Source organism: Sclerotinia sclerotiorum, genomic scaffold (genome assembly GCF_000146945.2).
Source record: "Sclerotinia sclerotiorum 1980 UF-70 scaffold_15 genomic scaffold, whole genome shotgun sequence".
Taxonomy (NCBI): Eukaryota; Fungi; Ascomycota; class Leotiomycetes; order Helotiales; family Sclerotiniaceae; genus Sclerotinia; species Sclerotinia sclerotiorum.
In genome coordinates, this window is record NW_001820821.1 from 444,100 (window position 1) to 469,280 (window position 25,181).

Consider the following 25,181-nt stretch of genomic DNA (forward strand, 5'->3'; position numbering starts at 1 on the left):
TCAACTGATCCATAGAACAAGATTCAGAGTATACATTTTAGTTCCACATTGTGAGGGGCATCTTGCATACTCGTTCACAGTCCTGCATTGGCGAATTGCTCATCTGCCATATCTCCTGACTCTGGGCATCATCCAATCCTTGTCCCCTTTGTTCAACTTTTAAGCCGCTTCATCAACTGCACCAGCTTGCGGCTTACAAGGGAAAATGAGGTGTGGGTGCGCAGGCTGCAAAGCGCTGTTGCCACTTGTTGGTCACATTCCCAGATGATGTATGTGGATTTATCGTACAAGGTTGATGGGAAATTAAACAAGAATTTTGCTGTTGGTGACGACGGCGTCGGCAGAGCCTCCTTGCTCTCCCTCTAAACATTCAGATACTTTTTCTTCTCTTCTTTTTCATGATTTCTCTCTTTCTCAGTGTTACTGTCGAACGTTTACGCAACGCGTAACATGGTTGACTTTCCCCAGCGTGCCGTGTGCAACTAGTGGCTAAAGGTCTAAATATCTATGACCATGTGATTAGTTCTTCATCCTGTCTTCCACACACATAAATTGTGTTTGCATTCCAGGGTAACTATTAATGCAGCATGCTACTACAATGTACGTATAACTATTCTAGTCATGCGCTCGTCTCATACAACACTACATCATAAAAGTTGCCGTTTCACTACTTGACTGACCATCAACTTCCCTCGAGGACCCTCGACACTTCATCTCATATTTCAAAGTTTTAACAATCAACAATTATGAAGTGCATAATTATATCTCCGATTCTTCATTTTTGAAAAGGGTCTTCATACTCATGCGATTGAGATTTTTGACAAACCTCTGGCACGATTTAAGAGGGGAAATCCATAAAACGAATTTTGCGAGACATCAAAATCCGTGATATACAGGTAATCAACAACTCGAACTTCGTACTAGGTGAGATGGAATATGTAAATTTTCCTCTCTTCCTCTTTTTCTTTCTCTTTTTCTTTCTCTTTCTATTTCTTTTACTCTTGGTCTTGAGTTGGGATATAGGAAAGTCGTATATATAATATATACGTGTTACGCCGGGTAACAAGAAAACGCTCACGTGCTACCAATATCATGTGACTGGCTCAGTGAGGATCAGCAAGCTGAGTACTGAGCCATACTGATCCTACTGATCAGCTAGAACACGAAGGTCTATATAATCAAGATGGATTTCCTTTGTATAGAGCTTCGTGCTCAAGATCAATCATTTAGTATACTCTACTATTAGTTACGAATTGCATTATTGTCATTACTTTAAGTCCCTGCTTGACGCCTAGTTGTAAACCACCTCGAGAGCCTAGAGCACTTCCACGTGATCTAGACGGCAAACCTCGTAACACTAATGTATGTAGAGAGAAAGCATCGGAGCTGACCACGAGACGGAGAGGGAAGGGGATCTATCCAGATAATGGAAATCGTCTGAATAAAACCTGGCTGTCTTTTGTAGGAGGGTAATACCCATTTCATTAAGCTCGGTCGTTCGAAGTGTGAGTAGAATGCGTTGTTTATTTTCCTATACGTATAGACTTTATATACATGTGTATGTAAGTTTCGATTGTGTATCTGTATGGTAAACAATTATAGCTATGGAATATGTGTATATGCAGGCAGGATATATGATTAGTGATTATAAAACGTATATTAGTATTATCTATCTCATTGGACATATTTTCAAGCTGCAACTCCCAGTATCTCACGACCTAGATCAAGGAATGTATTGGGTTTCTTGAGACCAGAAAGAGCATCAGATAGAATTGGTTGATTCTCTAGCTAAGCAGTTAAGCTGCGAGTATATATATTCAAAAAATGAAGGAATAGGGTTAGGTATTCGGCCTTCGGAATTAAAGTGCTTTGAAATCAAAATATTGAAAGCAAACAAACAGTATACCAAAAAGGAAAAAATGAATTAAAAGTTGAGTTTTGTTTGCTCCTTATATGCATCATGCAATATATATGCATATACTGCCAAGATCCCAGGAGGTCAACAGGATGAGTAAAAGGAAAAAAGCCCATTTTGAAGCTAAGCTCCAATAAATACCAAGAAAACTCAAGTAATCAGAACAGCCGCCCCAGCCATTTCCTCAAGAGAAAGTAAATCCATATCTCCCGAAGCATTTAAACGCACCCTCACAAACCGGCGCGCCTTCTCCACAATCAAACACCACACATTTTTCTCCTCCGGTATACGAATTTCCAAAAACCGGACCACCAGTACCGTGACCCAAATATCCGCATCTATAACCTTTGACAGCCCAGGCTTAGGTATCTCGAATTCTAGGATAGATGATAGGGTCTCGCTGTGGGTATGCGCATCCCACGAACCGTCGAAAGATTGCAGATCGATGAAAGAGAGAATTTTCGTCGTGTTAGGATTTGAAAAAACGACTGGTACATGTGGGTTTTCTTGACACGGGTGGATTCTATGACTGGCTGATGGAATAGGCTGACCTGGTGGCAGCAAAATCGCGTTTGGTCTACTCCAAATTGGGCGTCTATCCATGTTTGGACGCCTATTATAGATAGCGGATATAGGAGCTGGATTTGGGTTCGTTTCTGGGCTTTTCAGGGGGCTTGGCGGTGGTATGATGATCGATGTTGACTTTGCGTCTGGTAGGTTTGGTGGAAATGATTTTTTGTCGAGGATTTCTTTGTCGCTTGACACGACGGCTACGAATGAACACCATCTGTTCATGACTTGGAATGTCTCGCCCAGTTGAACGGCTTCTTTCTCGGCTAAGGTTTGACTTTCCGAAGTTTTCTGGTTGTACATCCATCCTTGGAAGTCTTCAAGGCCTTCCATTGCCTTTCGGGCTGCAAGCTGATGGATTGTTGTGCCTTTTCCTGGGAGCACTTGAATTGGAATCTCGAGAATTGGTGGTTCATCGGCCGACGACCTGCGTAGAGTGATAGATTTTGGGCGTCTCTGTATCTTTCTTGGACACATAAGGAGATATGCAGTTGTTCTAGTGTCTGCAAAGAGACCAGGTATTTTATGTGGTGCCTGGATGATCGGTGGATAGCAAGGTTCCGATGCATCGGTGTCTTTGTTGTTGGAACCAGGCACTGGTGAAGGGATAGTTGATTCTTCGTGCTTGGAGAGCAAAATTTCCATTTTATCTGTAACCTCATCAACTAACTCGAAGTCATCATCTTCTTCGTACTTGACCTCAAATATAGCATCCGCGATGTGTGGGCTAAGTGCTTCGCGAAGTATGTGAATGACACTTGCGTCTAATCGCTCTCCATGCTGTACACATTGAGAAAACCCGTTCCCTATTCTTAAGAGTCGTTCAATCATGGTACCTGAAACGGTATTTCCAATTTCAAGGCAAAATATTCGAATCTTTCCTTGTGCTTTCTCCACCTGATCGCTAACATAAGCAATAAGAGGTATTTCCTTACTGGTGTTCCCACTAGTAAGGAGGATGGTTTCTAGTGGTATCTCAGGTAATCGACTGTCAATAGTATCTTTAATTACCTTAAGTTTTCCCATCCCTCCATAGCTAGCATCAAATGTCTTTATATATTGCATAGCCTCTTGGAGAGTCTCGCTACTGTAGTTCTTGCTCTGGGGCCATAAGAAGTCATCTTTCGTTCTGAAAGAGCGAATATTAAATTTCACATTAGTTGGGAGTGGCTTGAGGAATACATTTAAAGCCAAGACAATCATAGGAATATGGGCTCTCATGTGGCTACTGTATTCCGCAACAAAAACAATCTCTGAAGGCGATGGCGGTGACGAATCTGGAGGAGAGAACTGCGTGATAAATGATGCTCCCAGGGCTCGATAATTCGGAATCGTGGGGTGAGTTTCCAAAAGGGCGTAAGGTCTCATGTCGTCCGAGTGTATGGCTAAAATGAAATCTTTCTCTAAACCAGCTGTTACGTGTGACAGGATCGCAGACGCCCTATTCATCTTTGGAACTTCTTGAGTAGCAGTTGAAATGGTTCCTATGGACGTTGCAATCATATGCGATTGTGACTCAATCCCTTTGATAATTTGTCCTTCTGGTAAAATTACATCCACAGTTATCTTAATATCAACAGCAATATGATCAATGGGACTTGTAACTGAGTCAGCGGCAGACGGATGCTTGGCGAGGCTTTTGCGACCATAACGGGGAGCGATCCAAAGTTGGAATCGTGAAATGAATGCCATAAACGTCTTGCTTCAACTCCCCAATATAAGTGATCTCGACAGAAACACGTTCTCCTGCCGGAACAATACCAATTTTTGTGGCAAAGACATCGGCGCCTAATGTACTCTGTGAGATAATGCCGGCGGTGTCGCCTTTAGTCGCTGCAGCATCGAAAATGGCCTCTGCTTGTTGTTTTCCCTTTACAAAACCATAGAGACACCTCGAACCAACTTTGCAATTAAAACCAACAACGCTGATACTATCGTAGATAGGAAACCTGTACTCGCAAGATTGGCCATCTCCCGATGACACAGAGTTAACGAAGGTGTGCTGGAGTACCGTTTTGAAAGTCCTGGAAACTATCATCGTATACACCTTGCTTTCTTATAGCAGTAAAAATTGGCGAAGTTCGCCAACAGTCAGGCACGCGAGTAGCTCTTTCCCAGGCAAACGACGCAGCCCTTGAACTACAGATGGAGGCAGACTCATGGTGCTTTGTCAGCGATAAAACCTTGTAGATGTGCGCTTTGACTTTTGCAAATGTGCATGTAATGGTGATGATGATGAGGGGTTAGGGAGACACAGACCATTTGTGTTTTTGAGTTCATGGGCGGTGGACTACTTGCTAGTCTTGCCAACAGTTTGTTACGACAATAGCACTTAAAAAGAGTGGGGAGTCAGCATAAAATGATATAGCCACGTGCAAATAGAATCACGTTATTTGCGTGACATAACGTCCTTTCTTAATACGGAATTGAACAGTTTGGGCTAGTGAATGCGGCAACGGATGGATCATCTACTGATTTTCATAAGATTCGCCTCATTTCATGCCCACTTTACCATGCGCTGTTAATTTGTTACCACTATCAACATATCAAAATCTGCTTCTAAGTAAATTGGCTGTTTCCAAGGATTTCCCACTAAACTTTCGAATTTGATGGTACTTCCGTTCTTGGCCCACTCTTGGAGGGTTGTCCAATTCTTTGGTTCTTCGATGACATGGTGATGTGGCGAGGCTGTGAGCAAAACGAGCGCAGCCATTTAGGACCCTATATTCCGGCATAATTTAAGAGAAGTGAATCCGCTAAATGAAGAACCAAAAAAGCGAAACAGGCCTTGGTTCCATGGAGACCCAGGCTGAGGCTCTCGCATGTATTGATTTCAGCTCTAAAAGAAAATATCATAAATCCACTTCTTAGTGCAAAGAACGTACCAAGGTTCACTAATCTCGGAGAATATCATTGCGAAGTATAGTACTGCATCACGACTTTGATAGTACTAGAGTAATGTTAAATATCCCCATAGGATCATTGTTCGTTTTCCAGTCCATCACACCAATATCATTCAATGTTTTGCCCATTCATCGTCGTGTTAGAGTTGAAATTACCTCAGCTCCCGGGTGCGGAAGGACCATTTGAATTATCTGATCCGCGACTACAGATATACGAACTTGAGGCTCCGGAGTACCATGGACTAGATTCACCGTCGAGCATTTCCAAGTCGATAGACCCAAACCACTTGGTGATCCTATCCCTATTGGACGAATTCAGGTAAACTTAATTCACAACTTTGTGTATTGCAAAAGACTCCCAGCTATGTTCCTTACATCACCACTGGAACTCAATCAACCTTGCTCGGTAGAACTAACATTACCTAGCAACTCTGCACCCACAGGCTCTACAGCTGGTAATTCTGCTACTGGACCATTTGGCGATCCGTCAATTTCTTGAGGTTCCTTGGGTCGTAGACATTCCGAATGCAATTGAGCCTTCTCGTGACCATTTTCATCACCAGCTGTGGAGCCGACTTTCGATCTTGGCAACTTCTGGTGCCTCCAGAATCTCCAGTAGATCCAACAACTAAAGACAATAACCGATAGTCCGCCAAAAATAGATCCAAAGAGTATACCATGAAACTGTGCATGGGCAGGTGATGATTCGGATTTTGAGTCCGTTGTGAAAGACGATGAAGCCAAATGGTAATGCAAATTAATGTTACGCATTTTGAATGGTTAAGAACATCTTACTAGTAGTTGGTTGATCCCGTAAAGTTATTAAATTCGTGAGAGTGAGAGTCAAGATGCTTCCATTAAATAATTGAATGAGCTCGGTATTAATAGCTGTAGCGGTGGAATATGTAGACCCGAAAGGACTGGAAGTAAGGCTAGAAGAAACGCTCGTAAAAGGCTGGAGCGAGGAAGGCAGCGAAGAGAACGACTGATCACTTGGGGCCGTCGTTGTAGTGTTCACTGCCAAACCCGGCACTGTCGTCATTGAAGCTTGCGACGCGCAATAGTCAAGGAATGGCCCAAATTGCGCCTCTAAATATGCTATATCCTGCTTGGCGTTGCCGCTATTTGCTTCTATACATATCTGACAAGAACTGTAGTCGTCCCTGAATTCTGATCCAGATGCGCATAGTTTAGGCCTCTTTCCAATTCTCAAGGCTACAATGTATACATTGTCTAAGATAAAGTGAGTTTTCTTCCGAATTTGAGAAGAAAGGAGATGCTCATACTACACGTTGAATAACACACAGCTGGAGCTGGAGATGCTATAGCTGAACTAAGAGGAGCAGGCGTAGAGGTAGACATTTCTGAAGAAGAAAAAAATTTATAGGATTTGTAAAGGTATTAACAAGCCAGTATATAACTCATGAAACAAGCCAAGAAAGCCTTCTCTCAATATCGCCCCCATCAAATGTCGTTAACCGATTCTTGTCCTCAAAAGATCATCGGATTGGTAGAGACTCAGTTTTTTGTGGCCACAATCAAAGCCACATCTATCTTCGTGCATTTTAACATTGCACAACAGCACACTGCACGCCGAGTATATTAACTTCACGATCCATAATCGATAAGAGTAGGTCTTAACCTTGAAAGGTGGTATACGTAGAGCAATAGCTCGATAACCCCACGAATAATCCAGCTAGTTTCATAAAACCACTTGGCTTGAATTGAACCGAGATATAGAACCTCAATTTGGCAATCGAGAAGTGATACATAAATAGCTATATTAAACACTGAAACCAAAAACGGTAAATCCAAAAATTTCTCCGATAAGTGGATGAATCATAGATAGAGATCATCTCCCGTACTCAGACTTCGATCGGCCGCTTGGAGATGAAGATGATGTAGCCAGAGGCTTAAAAAGGAGCATACGATTGATGCCAGTAGAGTAGCCTCACGATCCTACCTTCCGTCCCGTGTCGCATCTTGCAATCCTAAACTAACTTCGGACGCGCTTGCATAAACGCAGATGACAGAGTCACATTCACCAAAACCGATGTGATGAGAGTAAGCAGAAAAACAGGAAAGCAGGAAAACTCACAGACCACAAAATTCCCGACACTGGGGCCAGAATCCCCGGTGAACCAACCCAAGGGACAATTTTCCGCACTTCGAAAAATAATCAATCCAATTACCTTGACTTAAAACACACGACCACATCACAATTACTCTATGTACACTAATACTGAAGAAAAGTCATTCCATTCTCAGAAAGATATAGACAACAAAATCATTAGATATATATACAACGAAGCAAGTAGCGCTAGCAAGCTACCTATAGAAAAGTCTTCCCCTCCCCTCCCAAGATTCCAATAATTACATAAGCTCATGTCAGGGTATCAAAAAAGTTATCGTCCAATCCGAATTATCATCCCATCTAGTACTATCTAGACAAATCCTCCATGCGCTAAACCTAAAAGTAATTTCCCTTTGGTAACGCAACAAATAGCGCCGTCAACGGCACCGTGATGATAAAGCTCCAAGCAACCGCCCCGATTACAATCCTATCTTGCAATAACCTTAAATTCTCATCTTGCGTCCAAGTGGTCTTATCGAAAACTTTCCTCAACAGACTCTTCTTCTTGTAGATACGTGCCCACTTCTCTTCAAATTCTTGTACATCGTTCTTCGGACCAAAACTCGACAGGGTCGACGATTGAGAAATCGCTGTGCCGTCCATTTGCTTATCATGATCGTCACCGGTGCGTATCGCCATGTGGATGCGTCGTTGTGACGAGGTTTCAAAAGAGTGTCGTTCGTTTTCTTCATCGGCGTCGTGCTGAAGAATCTCTTCCCAGGGTCGCAGATTGCGGTTGTGAGACTTGTGCATGATGAGGCATAGACCTTTGTAGGATGCTACTATTGTGGCGATACCTAGGAACCACTGCAGGCCCGCAAAGACTCTCCACCATCGACTAACACTCGAGAGAACCAATAGGATACCGATCACAAAGCCGAACACTGTAGTACTAATACCCGTAGTTCGGACAAAGAAAATTCGAGGTCGATTACCGTTACATATAGACCACCTGATAAAGTTCGGATGAGATTGGCCTCGAAGTGCAGCTTCGGTTATGACCACGGCCGGTGAGAAGGCTGATGGATGAGTTGTGTGTTGAAGGGCGTGCAGACATAACGCCCGGTCTTTGTGGGATAGGTTAAGCTCTCGAGCTGAATTAAAAGCAAGGTAATGTCGCATTATACGGTTAACTTCTTCTCGCATAGGTTGAACGGTGACTAGGCAGATAGTTTTAGCACTAGTATTGTTGTTGAAGATATTTCGGACATACAAGGTTGCCATCTGAGACCGGCTTGGCCTAGTACTTCCCCGGAGCGCCTACCTGTGTTACTTGATGGTACTGGAGAAGCCAGTGGGCTGCCAATAGCACTATCAGCCCTTGATGAAAAGGTGCGAGAAAAGCCGTCTGTAGACTTAACGTCTGGGTTGAAGTCGGTCACAACATTGTTATCTGGCAAATCTACCATTGGTTTCTTTTTCCTCCCTTCATTCCCCTCTGTGTCTTTGGCAAGAGTACGGAGCTCCGTTGTTTCTGGCACCCATTCAGGAGAAAGCTGCTTTTCGCGATCGGATAGAGCCTCGAACCGACGCACATAGTCTTTGTACCAGAGATAGAATTGAAGATTCTCCGCGTCGTGCTCAATGTAAACGAGATAGTCCATAAAGTCACTTAAAGAGCATGGCTGACGCTATTAATAATTGCATCATTAGGGAATATCTTGAACTCACTGGAAGCGATCGATTTTCCACCACGTTTTCGAATGATAGTCCAGGGGGGATTGCACGCTCAGAATCTGATAAATGTTAGTCAAGTTGTCCTGATTAAATTAAGGCCTGCTAACTTTTTGCTCTTTCAGCATAACGTTGACATTCTGTAGCATTTATAGGACCATTTGCTTTGTTGGTATAATCCGGTCGTTTGTAAAATAGTACAGACATGGCTATGAACGTCTGTCTTTCAACAAGATGACCCGCGTACTGGATGATAGGATACAATAATAACTATCCTCGAGAATGAAATGTTCTTAGAAAAAACAATCCAAAGAATGCAGAAATGAAGATGGTCCCGACTTAAGACAATGCACATTGCCTCGTGTGGGTGGAGGTACTATTGTATGCATGTTGGCAGCTACTGTTTCTCCCGGCTCCATCGAAGAAAAGCCAGGTAGATTACTCGAGTGATTCCCAAAACAGTCAAGATATTTCCCTTAGTTTAACGGTATCTTTTTTCTTTGTTTCAGGGCTTGCCGCCACTGGTAAAAATTGAAATATCACCTTGATTAATTTCCGCGGTGTCATACCCTAGCTTAACGAAGCCCACTAAAGCTACCAAAACGTTACGCGATGCCAGTCTTGAACTGTGGATATATCTCGGTACGGCCCTTATGAAATCTTTTCCGAGGAGACACGATGAGATAACAGGACAGAGCAGGACAGAAAGTCAATAAATCGACAAGGACTCCTGGCTCAGAAGAAGCTGGAGAGTTCCCTTGAAGATTCGAAACCAAGGGAACCAAAAATATGGTTGGATCTTTTTTGGCCATCTGCATTCTGTATGATGTAGAAGCCATGGCTTAATCGCACCGCATACGGTGTGAAAGCCGTGCATGCCGGTAGCATATCCTGGTTGACTCGTGGCAACTCGATCTGTGAGTTGTTAGTCTCGGAGATGTGTATATCCAGACATCTGAAAGTTGAGGAGAAAGAGTCCATTGACGTTGCTAATGTCTTCGCTACTACGTACTTCCCGTTTCTCAATAGACGCCATGTACCACTCACTACTTTAATGGCGTTCGAGAAAAGAGCTAATCATGCTTCTGGACTCATGTGGATGACGTCTAATGCTATTATTATTAAAAATTCCAAAATCCCCAAGTCACCGGCTGTCAGTTTTTCCGTCGATTACTACGCTATTACGAATCGAAAAGCCTATGAATATTGCTTGGCGAGAGGATTGTGTCAACGACCAAAGCAGAAAGTTGGACGCATATTTAATTATGCAACTGCCGCTTTTCATACTTAGCTAGATCAAAAATCAGCCGTAGAAAGGAGATGAACGAATATTAATAAATAGTATCAACATCGAAGTGATCACCATAACTTAATCACACAGGACCCTCATTTTCCGTGATCATGGTGATATATTATCCTGTCTCGACTCCGTGCATCGCTGTGATGGTGGTCAGAGCGCCGAAGAGCAGAGAGAAGGATTGGGGCTAGTTAAAACCTGAAGGTTCTTTCTTTTCAGCGTTCTAGCTTAACATTGACGGCCGTTTGTACGCTTTAGATATAGCTCTACAGCGCCAAATTTCCGCGATCGCTTGTGTAGTCTTGTGCTCATTTATGTTCTAAGGTGGATTAGTTATTAGGCATTATCAAGTAGTTATGTGAAGAGAAAAATAAGAGGCAATAGAGTTTCGGCAGATAATTTTTGTGCTTTTTTGTACGAGTATATTTCTTTTAAAGTATTGGTATTCATTTGATGGCAGGTGAATGGGCCTTACTAGCCTCAAACGGCCTAGTAATTGCCTATTCCAATGAGATCTGCAATTCTCTACCTTGTTGTAACTATATGTGATTCCAAAGTACTATAGAGTAAAAATTGGATTTTCATTAAATTCTAAGAAACTAGATAATCCTGGTATATTAAAACCTTCATTGATAATTGATACTCGAGTAATTGAAATTCGATTTGATCAAGACGTCAATCAGGGGTATCCATCCGATCGTCGACCCCGTAAAACCTCTGGAGTCTGTATCCATTATCCATTAAGGTTATTGTACAATCTACAAGAGAGAAACCGACGAACCTTCAAATATCATTGTAATATCTGCATCAATGCACCCAAGAAACCCCCGCAAAACCTTGAACTATGCAGATTAGGTTGGAACCATCGGCTACTAGTGCTCCACAAGTGGCTATTTCCTTTGTGTATCGAGAAGATGTTCGGTTAATGATCTCCGGAGGTAAACAACTGGTGAACTGTGGTCTGTTCTTTCCGAACACTCCAAAGTTAGACTTGTAGGAAAGCATCTTTGAGTCATTCAAGTGTTGTTTAGGTACAAGGGGTGATAAATCGATCCCTTACGTCATAGTTCTCATCGTCACACGATTCATATATTACTTGCCGCTCATCTTTGCGCGGAAGAGTAAGATCCTTTTACTTGATTTTCCAACTACTGAGGTGACTAGACAATGTATACGACCAACGCCATCAATAGTTCAATGCGTGATGATGTATCCAAACTTCTATCAGAGCATCCCCATTGCGGCACCCACGAAGATCAAGAATCCCAATGCCAGAAAAGGACAGCCGGCAGACCAAAACCTCGATATCATAAGCCGTGATCCTTGTGCTATTTCTCCCTCTCTTGGGACGGGGGCAGCGGGCCAAGGTGTTACTGTTGGTCCATTGGACGGGCGAACGGAAGATGGTTGTTTCAATACCGGAATACATTGATTCTTATAACAAGTCGTCGAATTAGGACAGCAACCTCCTCCCACATCTTCCGGGCATTCAAAGTGGTTAGGCCTGCACCTTGCGTGCGCCCTCAAGAGACGACAATTAGAGTGTGATATCGTTCCATTGCAGCAGTATATGCCTGATGTGGTGTGAGTTGTAGGTCGACAAATCATACCTTGAGGACAGCAAATCTCCTGTAGCAAGCGGGAGAAATGATCAGCCTTGGAGAGAATTCAAAGATTGTGCTAAAACTCACAGGATGGGCGTATGCTTCACAGCTATTTTGCTGATCTCCGCAAGTATACCAAGGTACAGGGGCTGCCTTTCTTGGACTCAGACCGAACACCGTATTGTAGGGTCCCAAAGGTCTCATCGGCAGACATACTTGCGAAGTACTCTGGACTCCTTCAAACTGCTCCTGACTCCTCTGTTTCAATTTGAGCCAGCCCTGGCCTCCCATATCATGATAATATACATGAGCGCTGCAGACTATCCCAATGATTATGATAAGTACCAGCAGACAGGCAAGATAAACAAGCCATCCGCGCCAACTTAAAGACTCTATACAGGCCTCTATACAATACCTTGAGGTCAAGGGTTGTGCGCAAGAGCTGGGCTCATTTGGATCAGATGTCGATCGAGATTCTACCTGCTCCAATGACGATGGATCCGGGCGGGGATGCAGGTGTGCCTGCTGCGGTTCCTGCGGAGGTGTTGGCATCGGAATGATAGTGATTTAAATATACACGGATAACTTGAAGTAGGAGCATTAAAGCGAACGTAGGTTGAATCCAGCGATGTAATAGAACTTGAGGTGACATTTGGATAGAGAATAGGAAGAATTATGGTTCTGTTGGTTTAGGATGAAAGTGACGATGGATATTGGTAACGATGTATCAAAATCTTCGAAGCTGCCTAGTCAAGCAAGTGAAAAGGGAAGGTATAGACAGTATTAAGGACAACATTAAAGTAGAAGGAACGATGTCATTACTTACTTGCTAACCTGTTGACGACCTCCAGCAGTATTCGGCAAAATCACCAGTAAACATCTTGAAGCAAAGTACAATCTCAGAATCATTGAATATCAACTCTGGGTCTGGAGATAATGTCATTACCCGCGTACCATCGACTGCAGGACTTAAAAGATGTTCAGTTTGTGTGTGCAATGTGATGTTCGAGCTCTACCTGAACAACAAATAAACAACTAATTTTAAGCTTAAGTTCAAACAATATACTATTCCTATCCGAACTATTTCGAAGACAATCAGCTAATGCTTGAGCTCTAACTGACCAATAGTAGGTAGTAGGTAATCAACATAAAATTCCTATACCAATGAGTTGGTATGGGATTTGTGGTGTGGTCGATTTTAAGCTGTACAAACACACAAGGATTGAGACTGCAGCGAATAGGATAAAGCATTTGACGATAGGCCCGCAGTTTGGGTGTAACATTATAAATTTAACCGTCTCTTACTTATGTATTACTTGATGACTCTATATTTGAAGATATTCTTTTTTTACCTCCAACTAGGGTCCAATATCACCACGATGTGTATCTTAAAATCATGGAGATGAAGATGGGGAATCCCATTTTACCCCCTACTTACTCCACAGAAAGTTTACCAATCACAAGTATGCATTTGTACCTCGGCATCGGTTCATTGCTTGGAAGCTCAAGCACTCATGAGTACCAACGCATATGTCAACGCCTTCGAAATCATCGTTGACCGAGGGCCGAATTCATTGAACAAAAGGCACTCTTAAAACTTTTGAATTCCACCATCTACATCTTTCTCTCCATATCAATCATTCAAAATGTCACCTCCGCAATGGGTTAAAGACTTGAAGCCATCCGGTCCGCAAGGTACTGAGCTCATCAAGGCAGAGAGGGAGAAGTCTAATATAAATGTCGAGAAGCTTTCGAACTTTTTGTTTACGAAAGAGGTACTCGAGCGTCAGGAAAATGTATTGAGGATTCTCCAAGCCGATAAAGTATTCGACAAATCGAATAATTATTTCGATGGTCGAGTGGATAGATTCAAATCTTCCCTCGCGAAGGCGAAAAGACTTCGTCAATTACAAGTCAAGCACAACTGGAGTGAAGATGAATTTCGGGTCGCCAATGATCTCATCAGTGAGCCAACTCCTTTTGGCCTTCATGAAACTATGTTTCTGGTGAGTTAATTCTTGTTCTGAATGTTGGTCATTACGTTAACAAATATCAAGACCACCCTGCGTGGTCAAGGTACTCCTGAACAACACAAATTATTCCTCGAACCTGCCGAGAACTACAAGTATATTGGATGTTATGCGCAGACAGAATTGGGACACGGATCGAATGTGCGAGGTTTAGAGACAACCGCTACTTGGAATCCGGAAGACAAGACATTCATCCTTCACTCGCCACATCTCACTGCCTCAAAATGGTGGATTGGATCATTAGGGAGGACGGCAAATCATGCTGTAGTCATGGCGCAACTTATTATTGCGGGAAAGCCATATGGTCCACATCCTTTTGTGTGCCAGATCAGAGATTTGGTAACCCATGAGCCGTTGGAGGGTGTTTATGTTGGTGATATTGGACCAAAATTTGGCTACAACACCATGGATAACGGGTTCCTGTTATTGAACCATGTCAAGATCCCACACATCAACATGTTGGCCAAGTTCTCTAGGGTTGATCCAGAAACCAACAAATACGTCAAGCCATCATCACCATCCTTGATTTATGGTACTTTGACTTGGGTCCGATCAACCATCGTTCTCCAATCCGGTGGTGTCTTAGCTCGAGGTGTGACCATCGCGACAAGATATGCCTCCGTCAGACGACAATTCCAAGATCGTGATGCTGGACCTGATGCATCCGGGGAGAATCAGGTTCTCAACTATACAATGGTACAATACCGATTGTTGCCATTGCTTGCAGCGACCTTTGCTTTGCACTTCACCGGAAAGGCGATGATGGGGCTATACCAGGATAATCAGAAGAGGATGCAAGAAAATGCGGCAACTGCTTCTGATAACAACAGGGGTGCCGGTCCAGAGGAGCTCAACTCCGGAAGTGATTTATTGGCCGATTTACATGCTACATCATGTGGTCTTAAGGCTCTTGGAAGTACCACGGCTGCCGAAGGTCTTGAAGTCTGTCGAAGAGCATGTGGTGGTCACGGATACTCAAGCTTCAGTGGCATTGGCACTTGGTATGCCGATTACCTTCCAACTACAACATGGGAAGGAGATAACTACATGCTCACTCAGCAAGTAGCTCGATATCTTCTCAAATCCGCTCGCGCTGTATTGAAGGGAAATGCCCCCAATAACGACACCACCAGAATTTTCACAACCTTCCTCCAGAAGCAAGATATGGGTGCTGCGCACGATATTCTTGGCTCAGATTCTGATATCGTCGCCGCTTTCGCTTGGAGAACATCTTTCTTGGCATTCGAAGCCCTCAAACATCGTGATGCTGAAAAGGGATCATGGAACTCCCTTCTCGTTGATTTCTGGCGTCTCAGCACTGCACACTCTCAATACCTCGTCGTGAAGAACTTTTACGATGCTCTTCAAAGCGAGTCGCTCCGCTACGAACTAGACCCCGAGACAATTGACGTTCTTCACAAACTCTACCGTCTCTATGCTCTCAACACTCTCGAGAAAGAAGCATCTGAATTCTATTCTTCAGCTGCTGTCACCGTGCGCCAAATTCAATTGGCGAGAACCAAGACGGTGATGAACTTATTGTCCGAGATAAGACCACATGCATTACGTCTTGTTGATGCATGGGCATTCCCTGACTGGCAACTTGATTCCTCTCTAGGAAGAAAGGATGGAAAGGTTTACGAGGATATGTTCTACAGAGCAAGTCAGTTAAACCCGCTCAATGGACTGACGGTTGATCCGTATGCGGATAATGATAATATCGTTAAGAGAGATGAGACGGAGAGGTTTAGGAGTAAGTTGTGATGGGAGAGTGTATGTAGATGTGTGTGTATGTTTTTGTATTATTTTATGGTATGGTTTTTCGGTTATGGTTAGAAAGGGAGCGTCAAGCGTTTTATATATAGATATAGATAGAGGATTTTATACATAGAACATTAGGCTCATGGTTAGAAATACAATATCTCATCACTTTACTTTCTTGGATATCGAATATCAGTATATGCGTTATTTTCTCAGTGTTAGTGGTAGTGGTAGTGGTAGTGAGGATGGAGGAAATTGATAGGTCTTCCCATCTTAAAGAGGTACTCTTACAGTATCTCATGCCCACAGGAGAGAGGGAATGGGAGGAGTATTGTCGTTTAAATTTAAATGGACAAACATATACTCCATATATATATATCATAAGCCCAACCACCAGTTATAACTTATGCAATTTTCAACTTCCAACTTCTTCTAATATCTAATATCTAATATCTAAATAGTGAAAAGTATAAAGGAATAACCCCTCCCCTCCCTGCAGACTTTAAGAAGAAGATCAATTATAGAGAAAAGAAAGAAGACTCATCTGAAAATCTTTGGGTATAAGTATGTATGCATAGTTCTCGACAATTTAATCCAAAATTGTTCAAAATTCCTCAATGCTTTACATTATTTGATCAAACACCACACAGAGCCCAGACAGACTACCTAGTTAGTACCCAGACAAACAAACTACTATTTCAGGGAAATGATATTAAATCAATCTAACACGCTGCTGCCATAATGAATCACCATCCTATGGCTAGCTCTGCCTAACGCCAGATCTGTGCAGACTTGCATATTGAAGCGGTCTTGGTATTTGTGTAAACGGAAATCCCTTTGGTCCGGTGTGGAATCATCGATACGTTTCGTTTTTGGTCTTGGCTGTGGGTGCAGAGTCTCATCACTGTGTTAAACCACAACTTCAGATTTGCATTACCGAGGGAAGAGTTGATGCCCGGAAGAAAATTCGAGTTTTGAATCAAATGTATGAAAAAGGAGGAGCCAAGAAAGCCAAGCCGTCACGATTAAAAAAATGAGTTTCCCAGTAATGAATTTATATTGTAACCTGTGATTATACAAGCTTAATTTCTCTCCTGTCGCTCAATGCAACTCATAGAATTTCTCCTCCCTAAACCAATGCCAATCGCCATCACGCAGTTAAGGTGTAGCGCCAGCTAATGTACCGCCATCATTCAGAGCTTAGATTTGGAGTCTTTCGACCTTATCCTTCAAGCTTCTGATTTGACCCATCAAGTCGGATGCCTCGTTAGTGGTAATGCTGGCGGCTATAACAGCTCTGCTAACACCGCATGCGCGTCCCAAAGCAGTCTTGGATGGTACGTAAACGTAAGGGGTGTTCTTGTCTTCGCAGAGAAGAGGGAGATGGAGGAGAATGGCCAATGGGGCAGTATCGGCGGCGAGAATAACAATTTCGCTGATTCCACGGTTGAGGGTCTTGGTGGTCTCGTTAGCTCCCTTCTTCAATTGACGGTAGTGTTGAGCTTGTTGAACGAGGTCGAGGATCTCTTGGGAAAGAGTACTGTCGGCTGCAAAGTAAAGTGTTAGTAAAAGCAATCAATTTGCAGAAATATCATAAACTCTTACCGACGGGCCAGGCAGCGGATTCATTTTGTTCCTCAGCCATTGTAATTTTGGTTTGGAATTGAGTTAACTGCAAGGAAAAGTTAGAACCTGACTTTAGTAGATCAAAGACTTTGCGACCAGGACAATTCAATTGAGGGGAGGCACATACGTTTTACTTGAGGATGTACTGGAAAAATTAAAAAAATTCCTTCACAGATACTCTTTCAGGGTTCCTTGCGTTGGCTCGCCCTGCGGGTTGTATTGAAAAATATGGTAGTTAATGAAGTAAAATCTTTTGGATTTTTTTTTTGGAGATTAATCTTTATCGGGGACAGGAAAAGCTTCGCTTACGTTACGCGCTAACCCATAACTTGATTGGTCGAAAAGCTAAGCTTGCCAGAGAAGCCTCATCAAACAACTCGTACAAACCACCTTGAATCACTAATAATTATCATCCATCCATCAACTCTACAAGCTCAACTTCTCATCAACCAAACTCTTCAATCGTTCATCCAGCAGCTTCCTTGAGCTTCAGATACCTTCACAAATCCAAGTAATACCATCTTCAACGCCGCCAAAATGACTGATCTCTGGTATGTCGAACAACTATTCCCTTGACGCCTCCCGCTCCTACCTTCTTGCCTTGTTTTTGAGATAAGAATCTCCATGAGATTTGTATTCTTATATACCATTACAATTACTTCTATGCCTTGATCCAAGTACTGATAGCAATTATGATAGTCCCGTATACGCGGTTAGTTCCCCCCGACTGCCACCTCCGATGTTCAACCCAACCAACCGTTGATTCGGCATCCAACAACATCAATATCTATCCATATCAAAGCACCATACTAATTAATTTATAGCCATTCTTCGGCGCCATGGGCTGCACAGCTGCCATCGTCTTCACTTGTTTCGGTGCTGCATATGGAACTGCTAAGTCTGGTGTTGGTATTTGCGCAATGGGTGTTCTCAGACCTGACCTGATCGTCAAGAGTGAGCTATGTTCATCAGGTATTTAAGGGCTTTACTAATATACTACACAGACATTGTCCCAGTTATCATGGCTGGTATTATTGGTATCTACGGTCTCGTTGTCTCAGTTTTGATTTCCGATGGGCTTAAACAAGAGCTCGCATTATATACTGGTTTCATTCAACTTGGTGCTGGTCTTAGTGTCGGTCTCGCTGGTCTGGCTGCTGGTTTCGCTATTGGTATTGTTGGTGATGCAGGTGTGAGAGGAACAGCTCAACAACCACGTCTCTTCGTCGGAATGATTCTTATTTTGATTTTCGCCGAAGTTTTGGGTAAGATTCAAATTTCTCTTTTTGCTATGAATAGTGACTTACTTAATTGGCAGGTCTATACGGATTGATTGTTGCTCTTCTCATGAACTCAAAGGCATCTCTGGATGTTTCTTGCTAAATGGATCACTTCCTCCGAGAGAGCCTCGAGACAATCTGAACGCACTTCTCTCTCCTGCGACAAACTGTGAATATATGAATGGGTTATAATGATGGCCTTCGAGGATGAATTCGGGTGGGAGCTATGAGTAGAACAATCCATGGCTAAAATATATGTATTGTTGTTATTCTACAAATTTCGGCGTTTCCGACAATGCATTAGAAGTAGAGATGGAGGTGGAGGAGGTCAAATTGACCGTGTATGCTAGTAGTTCCTATTCTTGGTAGCAATCATATGATGTTAGGTTTTTGATTTCGAAACGAAGGATCTGACACATGCATCCGCATCCTGTTGAATCTTTGCAAGTTGAGACATCTCGAAAAATGATGAATTTTGAAATGAAGCCCGAATTTCCAGGACGAGTTCCAACGATCAAGGCGCTTACGAAAAAGCTAACCTGATTGGTAGCTTGTAATCACTCATGCACGTGTTACAAGTATCAAATTCCCTAAAAATACTGCACTACACAAATCCCAGGTCTTTGAGTAACTTCGATCACGGTAAGATCACAATGAAATACGGCACGCGTTGGTTCATCCTATTGCAGCATGTGCTGTCCGTTTTCGTTTGGTGACTGAATCCTCGGTACTTTTTACATCTACTCAGGAGGATCTACAGCATTGCAAGATACCTACCAATGTCATGATCTTAGTACAGTCATCCCAATGAAACGAATACATACATATGGCAACCGTGTTGACGCGAGAATGTACCATTTTTGACGTGAAGGTATCGGTATCGGCATACAGCATTTGCCTTTCCCAATTCCCGGGAAAGTATTCTCCCATGTCGGCCGGCTGCAACCCCACATCTATGAGGGGCACCCGTAGTATGATGTATACTTCTCTATATAAGTTTGGAACCGTCTGTAAGTTCCATTGAAGTATCTGCAAATTTGATCAGTGGTATGAAGTATCATAACGTCAATTCTATCTCCATACTCTCATTGTCTCAAACTACCAAGCACAACCTTCCTCGATACCTTCGGATTTTCAGAAAAACACAAACTCACCTCATCCACCAAACCACACACACCAAAATGCGTCTTCCCTACGCCGATCCCTCTTCCACAACATTCTCTTCTCCTGCCGACCGCGCAATAATTGAACGTGTTGAAGCACGCCGTGCACCACGTCCTCTCCAACCCTTGGACTTAACATTATTACATAGTCCCCCGGTTGCAGATGGCTGGAACTCTTTTCTCGGAGCAGTGAGAACGCAAACGGGGTTGGCGGATGATATTAGAGAGATAGCGATTTGTAGAGTCGCTATTTGTAATAGGGCTTGGTATGAATGGGGACATCATGCGCCGTTGGCGCAGAAGGGAGGGGTTAGTGATGAGGGGATGAAGGTGCTTAAGAGGGAGAAGTGTGATAGGGAGGGAAAGGGTGATGAGAATGGGGATGCGGAGGGATTGAGTGGGAAGCAGTGGGCAGTGGTTAAGTATACGGATGAGATGACAAGGAATGTTAGGGTGCCGGAAGAGGTTTTTGAGGAGTTGAAAAGGTGGTTTGATGAGAAGGAAATTGTTGAGTTGACGGCTACGGTAAGTCAGCTTTCTGTCAAAGAGATTTGAGGTTAGGGATGGTCGGAGATGTGTGGACTCGAAACAGAGTGATATGATAGGGACCGAAAATTGTCATATGCGTCTTGACGGTGACAGTAAAGGCTGATCATGAAACACAGATTGCAGCATACAACTGTGTGAGCAGATTCCTGGTGGCTTTAGATGGTAAGTCTTTCCATGCGTGTTCCATTGCATCATATCATGCTCCTCTTGATTGACCCCTCATCAATCAATTTTTGTACTCCTCTCTAACACCTACCTGATAGTTGGCGAAAGGAACAAACTTACTGGTCCCGATGATGTGGCTCATTAACCTTGCTTCTTACTTGGAGCATCGCAATACCGACATAAAAATGCGGAATGTACCCTCAAATCCCGAGGTACATACATGTATCTAGTAATAATATACCCTCTATACAAGGGTAGACATCGAATTCCATGTACGGTATCCAATCTCCTCATCAGTATCTCAGCCTAAAACTCTCCACATTATATGGAAAATAGAAAATGTACGAACATGTAGCAAAAGTTGTTAGATGCATAACATAACAGTAGCTACAGCATATGAGACGACGCACTGCATGGAGCCCGTTATATCAGCAATTTTATAACAGCTCAAGATCAACCTCGAAATTCCAAATCACTCTCCAGCCCCAGAGTTGTACAAAAATGCACTTGTTTTTCTTCCCGTCTTTTCAGGGCGTTCTTAACCTCTATTGAAACTCAACTCCATTGGTGATCCATTCGGATCCGAAGATATATTCCCGCTCCAATAATATCTCATCATTTTGGCAATCACCATTACACCAAATGCTCCTCATTTGAATGATATGATATCTACACATTTTCCCACTCTACCCCTCATTCATTCAGTATCCAGTAGATAGTTAACTCCTCTTCGAGTCGAATTCTATCCTGTGTTGTGTTCAAGCATTTCTCTCCTTAACCCCTCCTCATGGCCACTCAACTCTTTAAAAACCATTCACACCCACACAACTCTCTAAAACTCATTGCACAACAACAATTTTGGCTATGACAAAGCGCAAAAAGACCTCGGGAACAAAAGAAGGGGTTCTTCCAATACACCTTCCTGCATCTTTATACTCACTCTGTAGACCATTAGATTTGTGGTAGGCTGAACTTATATCATACCATACCATGCTATGCCATACGATGCGATGTAACATAAGGAGGAACTTTGATATGCGGTGTTACTTGCACTATACTACCTAGTAGATTAGGAATATTTGAGGTGCGCAGTGTGGGAATTCCCCCAGATTTGTTGAATGGTTTTGGAGAATGGAAATAGACACTAGGAAGCTTTTTGGGGACTTTCGTGGTTGCTTTTCTAGCTTGTGTTTATATCTAGTTGTCTGGTGATCCTGTTCCTGTAGACGATGGGTTATGGGAGTTGTGTTATGTTCCGCTTGTCTTTGCCTTTGTCCTTGACTTCTACTGTTGATGGTTTGGGTATGTTTAGTTTTTAGGTTGTATTTGAGGTTGGTAAATGTTTTGGAGTTACAGTAGGTAGTTGAAGATTTCGAGATCGTCCATAGGTAGGTACCTAAGGTTCCCTATCATTTGTACTCGTGACCTTTTGTTCTTCCCAGTGACCTATTGACCTTTGAGAATGGGTTTGCGAAAAAAGTCCTCGTTGAATAGGTGTCAATATATATCCATTTCACATAACCCTATATCGCCGAGCTCATCTACATTACCTGACGTTGTCAGAAACTTCAATATCGCCATCGTCATTGTCATTGGGCGAGATACCTCTCCCTATATGCAAGATCTTTACCCCCCCTTCGAGGATGCATATGATGGTCTGGGGAAATTGTGTTTTTAAGCAAGTAGTACCATTTACATATGTAGAACGACATATCGGTCGCTACCTCTTATACTCATCTTCCCATTTCCTCTCCGTGCATCTAGACGCTCTCCTACATATGAAGTTTTCAAGCCACTTTATTGCGGTACTTCAATGTAGGTATGCGTACATATCCCAAGCGCTTTCTACAGGACATATGTACAAGCAGAAGAAAATCCTTCATGCTAATATAGTACTAAGATAATCTTAGGTTGCATCGTATAGAAATTCCCAACGAGTAGAACATTCATTCTTCACCATGCTTATGACAAGTAAAATACCTGCACATTCGTCATATTATATTCCCTAAGATTTCCTTGGTACTAGATACTAAGTATGCATTTCCACATTATAATCTCATATCATATATCACACATCTAATATAACCCATGAGCATGAGTAAAGCTTATGTAAAACGTCATCTGAGCATACAATCCCTCCGCCTCCACAAACAGAAAATCCATCTTTACGAGCGGGGCTGAGCGGACTTGCTCCTTTGGGGAGGCCGTATATTATTGCTAGATTACTGTGACACTTTTTTCTTAAATTTCTACTTGTACATGTACAGAGTAAAGATCTTGTATGTAAGCAATATAGCCATGACAAATTTTGATGTGACAAACTGATAAGAAAGTCGTTATCGATGTGCATCTGCATTTGCATCTGCAGGAGGGGACGGAGCCTCCGTTACGGAGGGGAGGGGAACTAGTATGTATATAGAAGTTTCTCGGGTTTTTATTTTTGAGGGATTGAGTATTCTACACTACGTATTGTTCGATGTCGATGGTGGATGGTGCCAAGAGGAAATATATTATGAGGAGGATGTACTATGTAGTGAGTGATACGAAAAAAATTGATCAGGGAGCTAACAAAGCATTCGACTGTTGTATGTACTCCGTATTTTACTGATATGGATATGTATGAGGTAGAACTAGAAGTACGGAGTACGTATAAAGTATAACTAGGATTAGCTCTGGTTAAAAATACATTTCTTGGCTTCTCTTTTCCCGATTCTATGGTTGGTGCATGATATGGTACTAGGTATTGAATGTAATGGGGGCATTAGCTATACTCTATAGAATAACGGGCAGTATTATCGAACCCCTCCATCTCCATCTCGATTTTTTCCCGTTCAAGAGTGGATATATTCGACGGGACGGGGTGATATTGACTCCGTAAATCAAACCATACCATTGAATTTGAATGGGAAAGGAAAGGAAAAAGCTTTTTCCCTCATACATGATACATACCATCTTCGAACTAGCTATAGGTACATACATGCATAAGTACCATCAACATCGCGTCAACCTTCCCAAAATACCTACCTAGCTAACCTACCCAATAACAAGCCCTACCATATTCGGCTCGTACTTTGTACTCCGTACACGCGGATGCATAGGCTACCTAGAACTGGACCCCTAAAGGTAAATTCCACTTGGTAGGTACCACCGTAGTCTGTACGGAGAGTACCTAGAGACTAGTACCTACCAGCTAGCATGTATGATATGTACGGTATGTACCGGTGTTAGCGTTATGTAAATACGGTTGCATATATCCGAGCGTATTGTAGGTATTGTTAAATTATACGAGGATACTAGATTAGGAAAGGCGCCGGGAATTAGATGAGATGAGATGATGGACGAGTTCTTGAACACCCCTTGTAATGGGCTGCGAGCCCACCAGTAGTTACCCACCGGCGCAAAAGAGAATGTACCATGTTGAATTTCCACGTTTTCCTTTGGGTGGGGATTTGGTTGATGGATGATGGGATGGGGTGGGTTGGGAATGGCATGGCAAGTACCTACTGGTCATATCATGTGAGGTGAGATGATACCTATTTGCGGATTCTCCATGGATAGTCCGCCGAATGGGAATTCGGTATTCGGAAGGTCTGGTGGAATGGATTGTGATAGTTACATGTGTGTTTGGAGATATGAGGGCGATGGTAGAATGAGAATCACTTCGATGCCATTGATTAGTTACTAGATATACTACAACAGAAACCAAACCTCATCTGGTAGTTTCCCGATAGTTTGAGGACGTTTTGCTCCCTTCGGCATTGAATATATGTATATAATCGGCAAGACAAAATGGTGTGAAAAATCGAGGCCGAATAATTCCTTCTGACCCAGATAATAGATCATGCATTTGAACGTTGCAACATCATATTAACCTTATCTCAGCCTCTCATCCGTTCTGCACTACACATGGCGAAATTTCTGCGAAACAGCGAAAAGCGAGAATTTGCCATCTCACCTCATGTCATATCGTGTATCCCGAGAGAAGAAACATAAAAATGAGAAAAAAAATAACCTTATTTCGTATGACACACTCCCCACTGATTCGTCCATGGTGAATATTCCCGGTATCTTTTGTTTGAGTGAGGAGTGAGATGATATGAGGTGATGTGATAATGATATTATCTATGACACCCGAAGGAATTCCTCGAATCACGAGCGAGGAATCAGGGTTCCACATGGACAGCGGACTAATTCCGAAAAGGAAAGATTTCGAAGAATCAGGGGCCATGCAGGTTACATGTTAACAAGATGGGGGAGAATTGGGAATCTTTAGGATGATTTAGATGCTGACGACGTGCTGCTGAAGGGAATCCTACGGTACCTATTATGGGAGTTGGGTTTCTCATGGGTTGAGATGAGATGGCAAGGGATGTGAGGATGAGATCTGCTCCAGGTGGGTTTTTTGGCGTTGGGGTTTTGGGTGTTGGGTTTTGGGCTGGCTGGCGGTAGGTGATCTGCTACGAATCCTACAGACGTTATTTTAATGTTTGGGCTAAGCTTCACTGAGGAC

The 25,181-nt window shown here is 42.8% G+C and overlaps 12 protein-coding genes across 12 annotated transcripts; 5 read left to right on the forward strand and 7 right to left on the reverse strand.

Annotated features, from left to right (window-relative positions):
- Positions 1-2,065: 2,065 nt before the first annotated feature.
- SS1G_10231 (hypothetical protein) lies at positions 2,066-4,177 on the reverse strand (the record flags this gene model as incomplete). The annotated part of the gene is made up of 1 exon (XM_001588634.1): positions 2,066-4,177. One exon carries the CDS (start codon positions 4,175-4,177, stop codon positions 2,066-2,068), a length of 2,112 nt encoding a protein of 703 aa, XP_001588684.1.
- Positions 4,178-5,006: 829 nt separating this feature from the next.
- On the reverse strand, positions 5,007-5,198 carry SS1G_10232 (predicted protein; the record flags this gene model as incomplete). The annotated part of the gene is made up of 1 exon (XM_001588635.1): positions 5,007-5,198. The coding sequence occupies one exon, from the start codon at positions 5,196-5,198 to the stop codon at positions 5,007-5,009; it is 192 nt and encodes a 63-aa protein (XP_001588685.1).
- Positions 5,199-5,781: 583 nt separating this feature from the next.
- SS1G_10233 (predicted protein) lies at positions 5,782-6,159 on the reverse strand (the record flags this gene model as incomplete). Its single annotated transcript, XM_001588636.1, has 1 exon — positions 5,782-6,159. One exon carries the CDS (start codon positions 6,157-6,159, stop codon positions 5,782-5,784), a length of 378 nt encoding a protein of 125 aa, XP_001588686.1.
- Positions 6,160-7,858: 1,699 nt separating this feature from the next.
- Positions 7,859-9,403, reverse strand: SS1G_10234 (hypothetical protein; the record flags this gene model as incomplete). Its single annotated transcript, XM_001588637.1, has 4 exons — positions 7,859-8,682; positions 8,736-9,153; positions 9,194-9,258; positions 9,307-9,403. The coding sequence occupies 4 exons, from the start codon at positions 9,401-9,403 to the stop codon at positions 7,859-7,861; spliced, it is 1,404 nt and encodes a 467-aa protein (XP_001588687.1).
- An 847-nt stretch (positions 9,404-10,250) lies between these two features.
- Positions 10,251-10,487, forward strand: SS1G_10235 (predicted protein; the record flags this gene model as incomplete). Its single annotated transcript, XM_001588638.1, has 1 exon — positions 10,251-10,487. The coding sequence occupies one exon, from the start codon at positions 10,251-10,253 to the stop codon at positions 10,485-10,487; it is 237 nt and encodes a 78-aa protein (XP_001588688.1).
- A 1,213-nt stretch (positions 10,488-11,700) lies between these two features.
- On the forward strand, positions 11,701-11,925 carry SS1G_10236 (predicted protein; the record flags this gene model as incomplete). Its single annotated transcript, XM_001588639.1, has 1 exon — positions 11,701-11,925. One exon carries the CDS (start codon positions 11,701-11,703, stop codon positions 11,923-11,925), a length of 225 nt encoding a protein of 74 aa, XP_001588689.1.
- Positions 11,926-12,554: 629 nt separating this feature from the next.
- SS1G_10237 (predicted protein) lies at positions 12,555-12,749 on the reverse strand (the record flags this gene model as incomplete). Its single annotated transcript, XM_001588640.1, has 1 exon — positions 12,555-12,749. The coding sequence occupies one exon, from the start codon at positions 12,747-12,749 to the stop codon at positions 12,555-12,557; it is 195 nt and encodes a 64-aa protein (XP_001588690.1).
- Positions 12,750-13,743: 994 nt separating this feature from the next.
- SS1G_10238 (hypothetical protein) lies at positions 13,744-16,452 on the forward strand (the record flags this gene model as incomplete). Its single annotated transcript, XM_001588641.1, has 4 exons — positions 13,744-14,103; positions 14,155-15,880; positions 16,198-16,216; positions 16,350-16,452. 4 exons carry the CDS (start codon positions 13,744-13,746, stop codon positions 16,450-16,452), a joined length of 2,208 nt encoding a protein of 735 aa, XP_001588691.1.
- Positions 16,453-17,088: 636 nt separating this feature from the next.
- SS1G_10239 (small nucleolar ribonucleoprotein SNU13) lies at positions 17,089-17,533 on the reverse strand (the record flags this gene model as incomplete). The annotated part of the gene is made up of 2 exons (XM_001588642.1): positions 17,089-17,435; positions 17,494-17,533. The coding sequence occupies 2 exons, from the start codon at positions 17,531-17,533 to the stop codon at positions 17,089-17,091; spliced, it is 387 nt and encodes a 128-aa protein (XP_001588692.1).
- A 518-nt stretch (positions 17,534-18,051) lies between these two features.
- On the forward strand, positions 18,052-18,897 carry SS1G_10240 (vacuolar ATP synthase 16 kDa proteolipid subunit; the record flags this gene model as incomplete). The annotated part of the gene is made up of 5 exons (XM_001588643.1): positions 18,052-18,065; positions 18,214-18,226; positions 18,339-18,468; positions 18,519-18,779; positions 18,833-18,897. The coding sequence occupies 5 exons, from the start codon at positions 18,052-18,054 to the stop codon at positions 18,895-18,897; spliced, it is 483 nt and encodes a 160-aa protein (XP_001588693.1).
- A 572-nt stretch (positions 18,898-19,469) lies between these two features.
- Positions 19,470-19,724, reverse strand: SS1G_10241 (predicted protein; the record flags this gene model as incomplete). Its single annotated transcript, XM_001588644.1, has 2 exons — positions 19,470-19,534; positions 19,619-19,724. The coding sequence occupies 2 exons, from the start codon at positions 19,722-19,724 to the stop codon at positions 19,470-19,472; spliced, it is 171 nt and encodes a 56-aa protein (XP_001588694.1).
- A 251-nt stretch (positions 19,725-19,975) lies between these two features.
- SS1G_10242 (hypothetical protein) lies at positions 19,976-20,816 on the forward strand (the record flags this gene model as incomplete). The annotated part of the gene is made up of 3 exons (XM_001588645.1): positions 19,976-20,482; positions 20,623-20,668; positions 20,770-20,816. The coding sequence occupies 3 exons, from the start codon at positions 19,976-19,978 to the stop codon at positions 20,814-20,816; spliced, it is 600 nt and encodes a 199-aa protein (XP_001588695.1).
- Between the last annotated feature and the right edge of the window lie 4,365 nt (positions 20,817-25,181).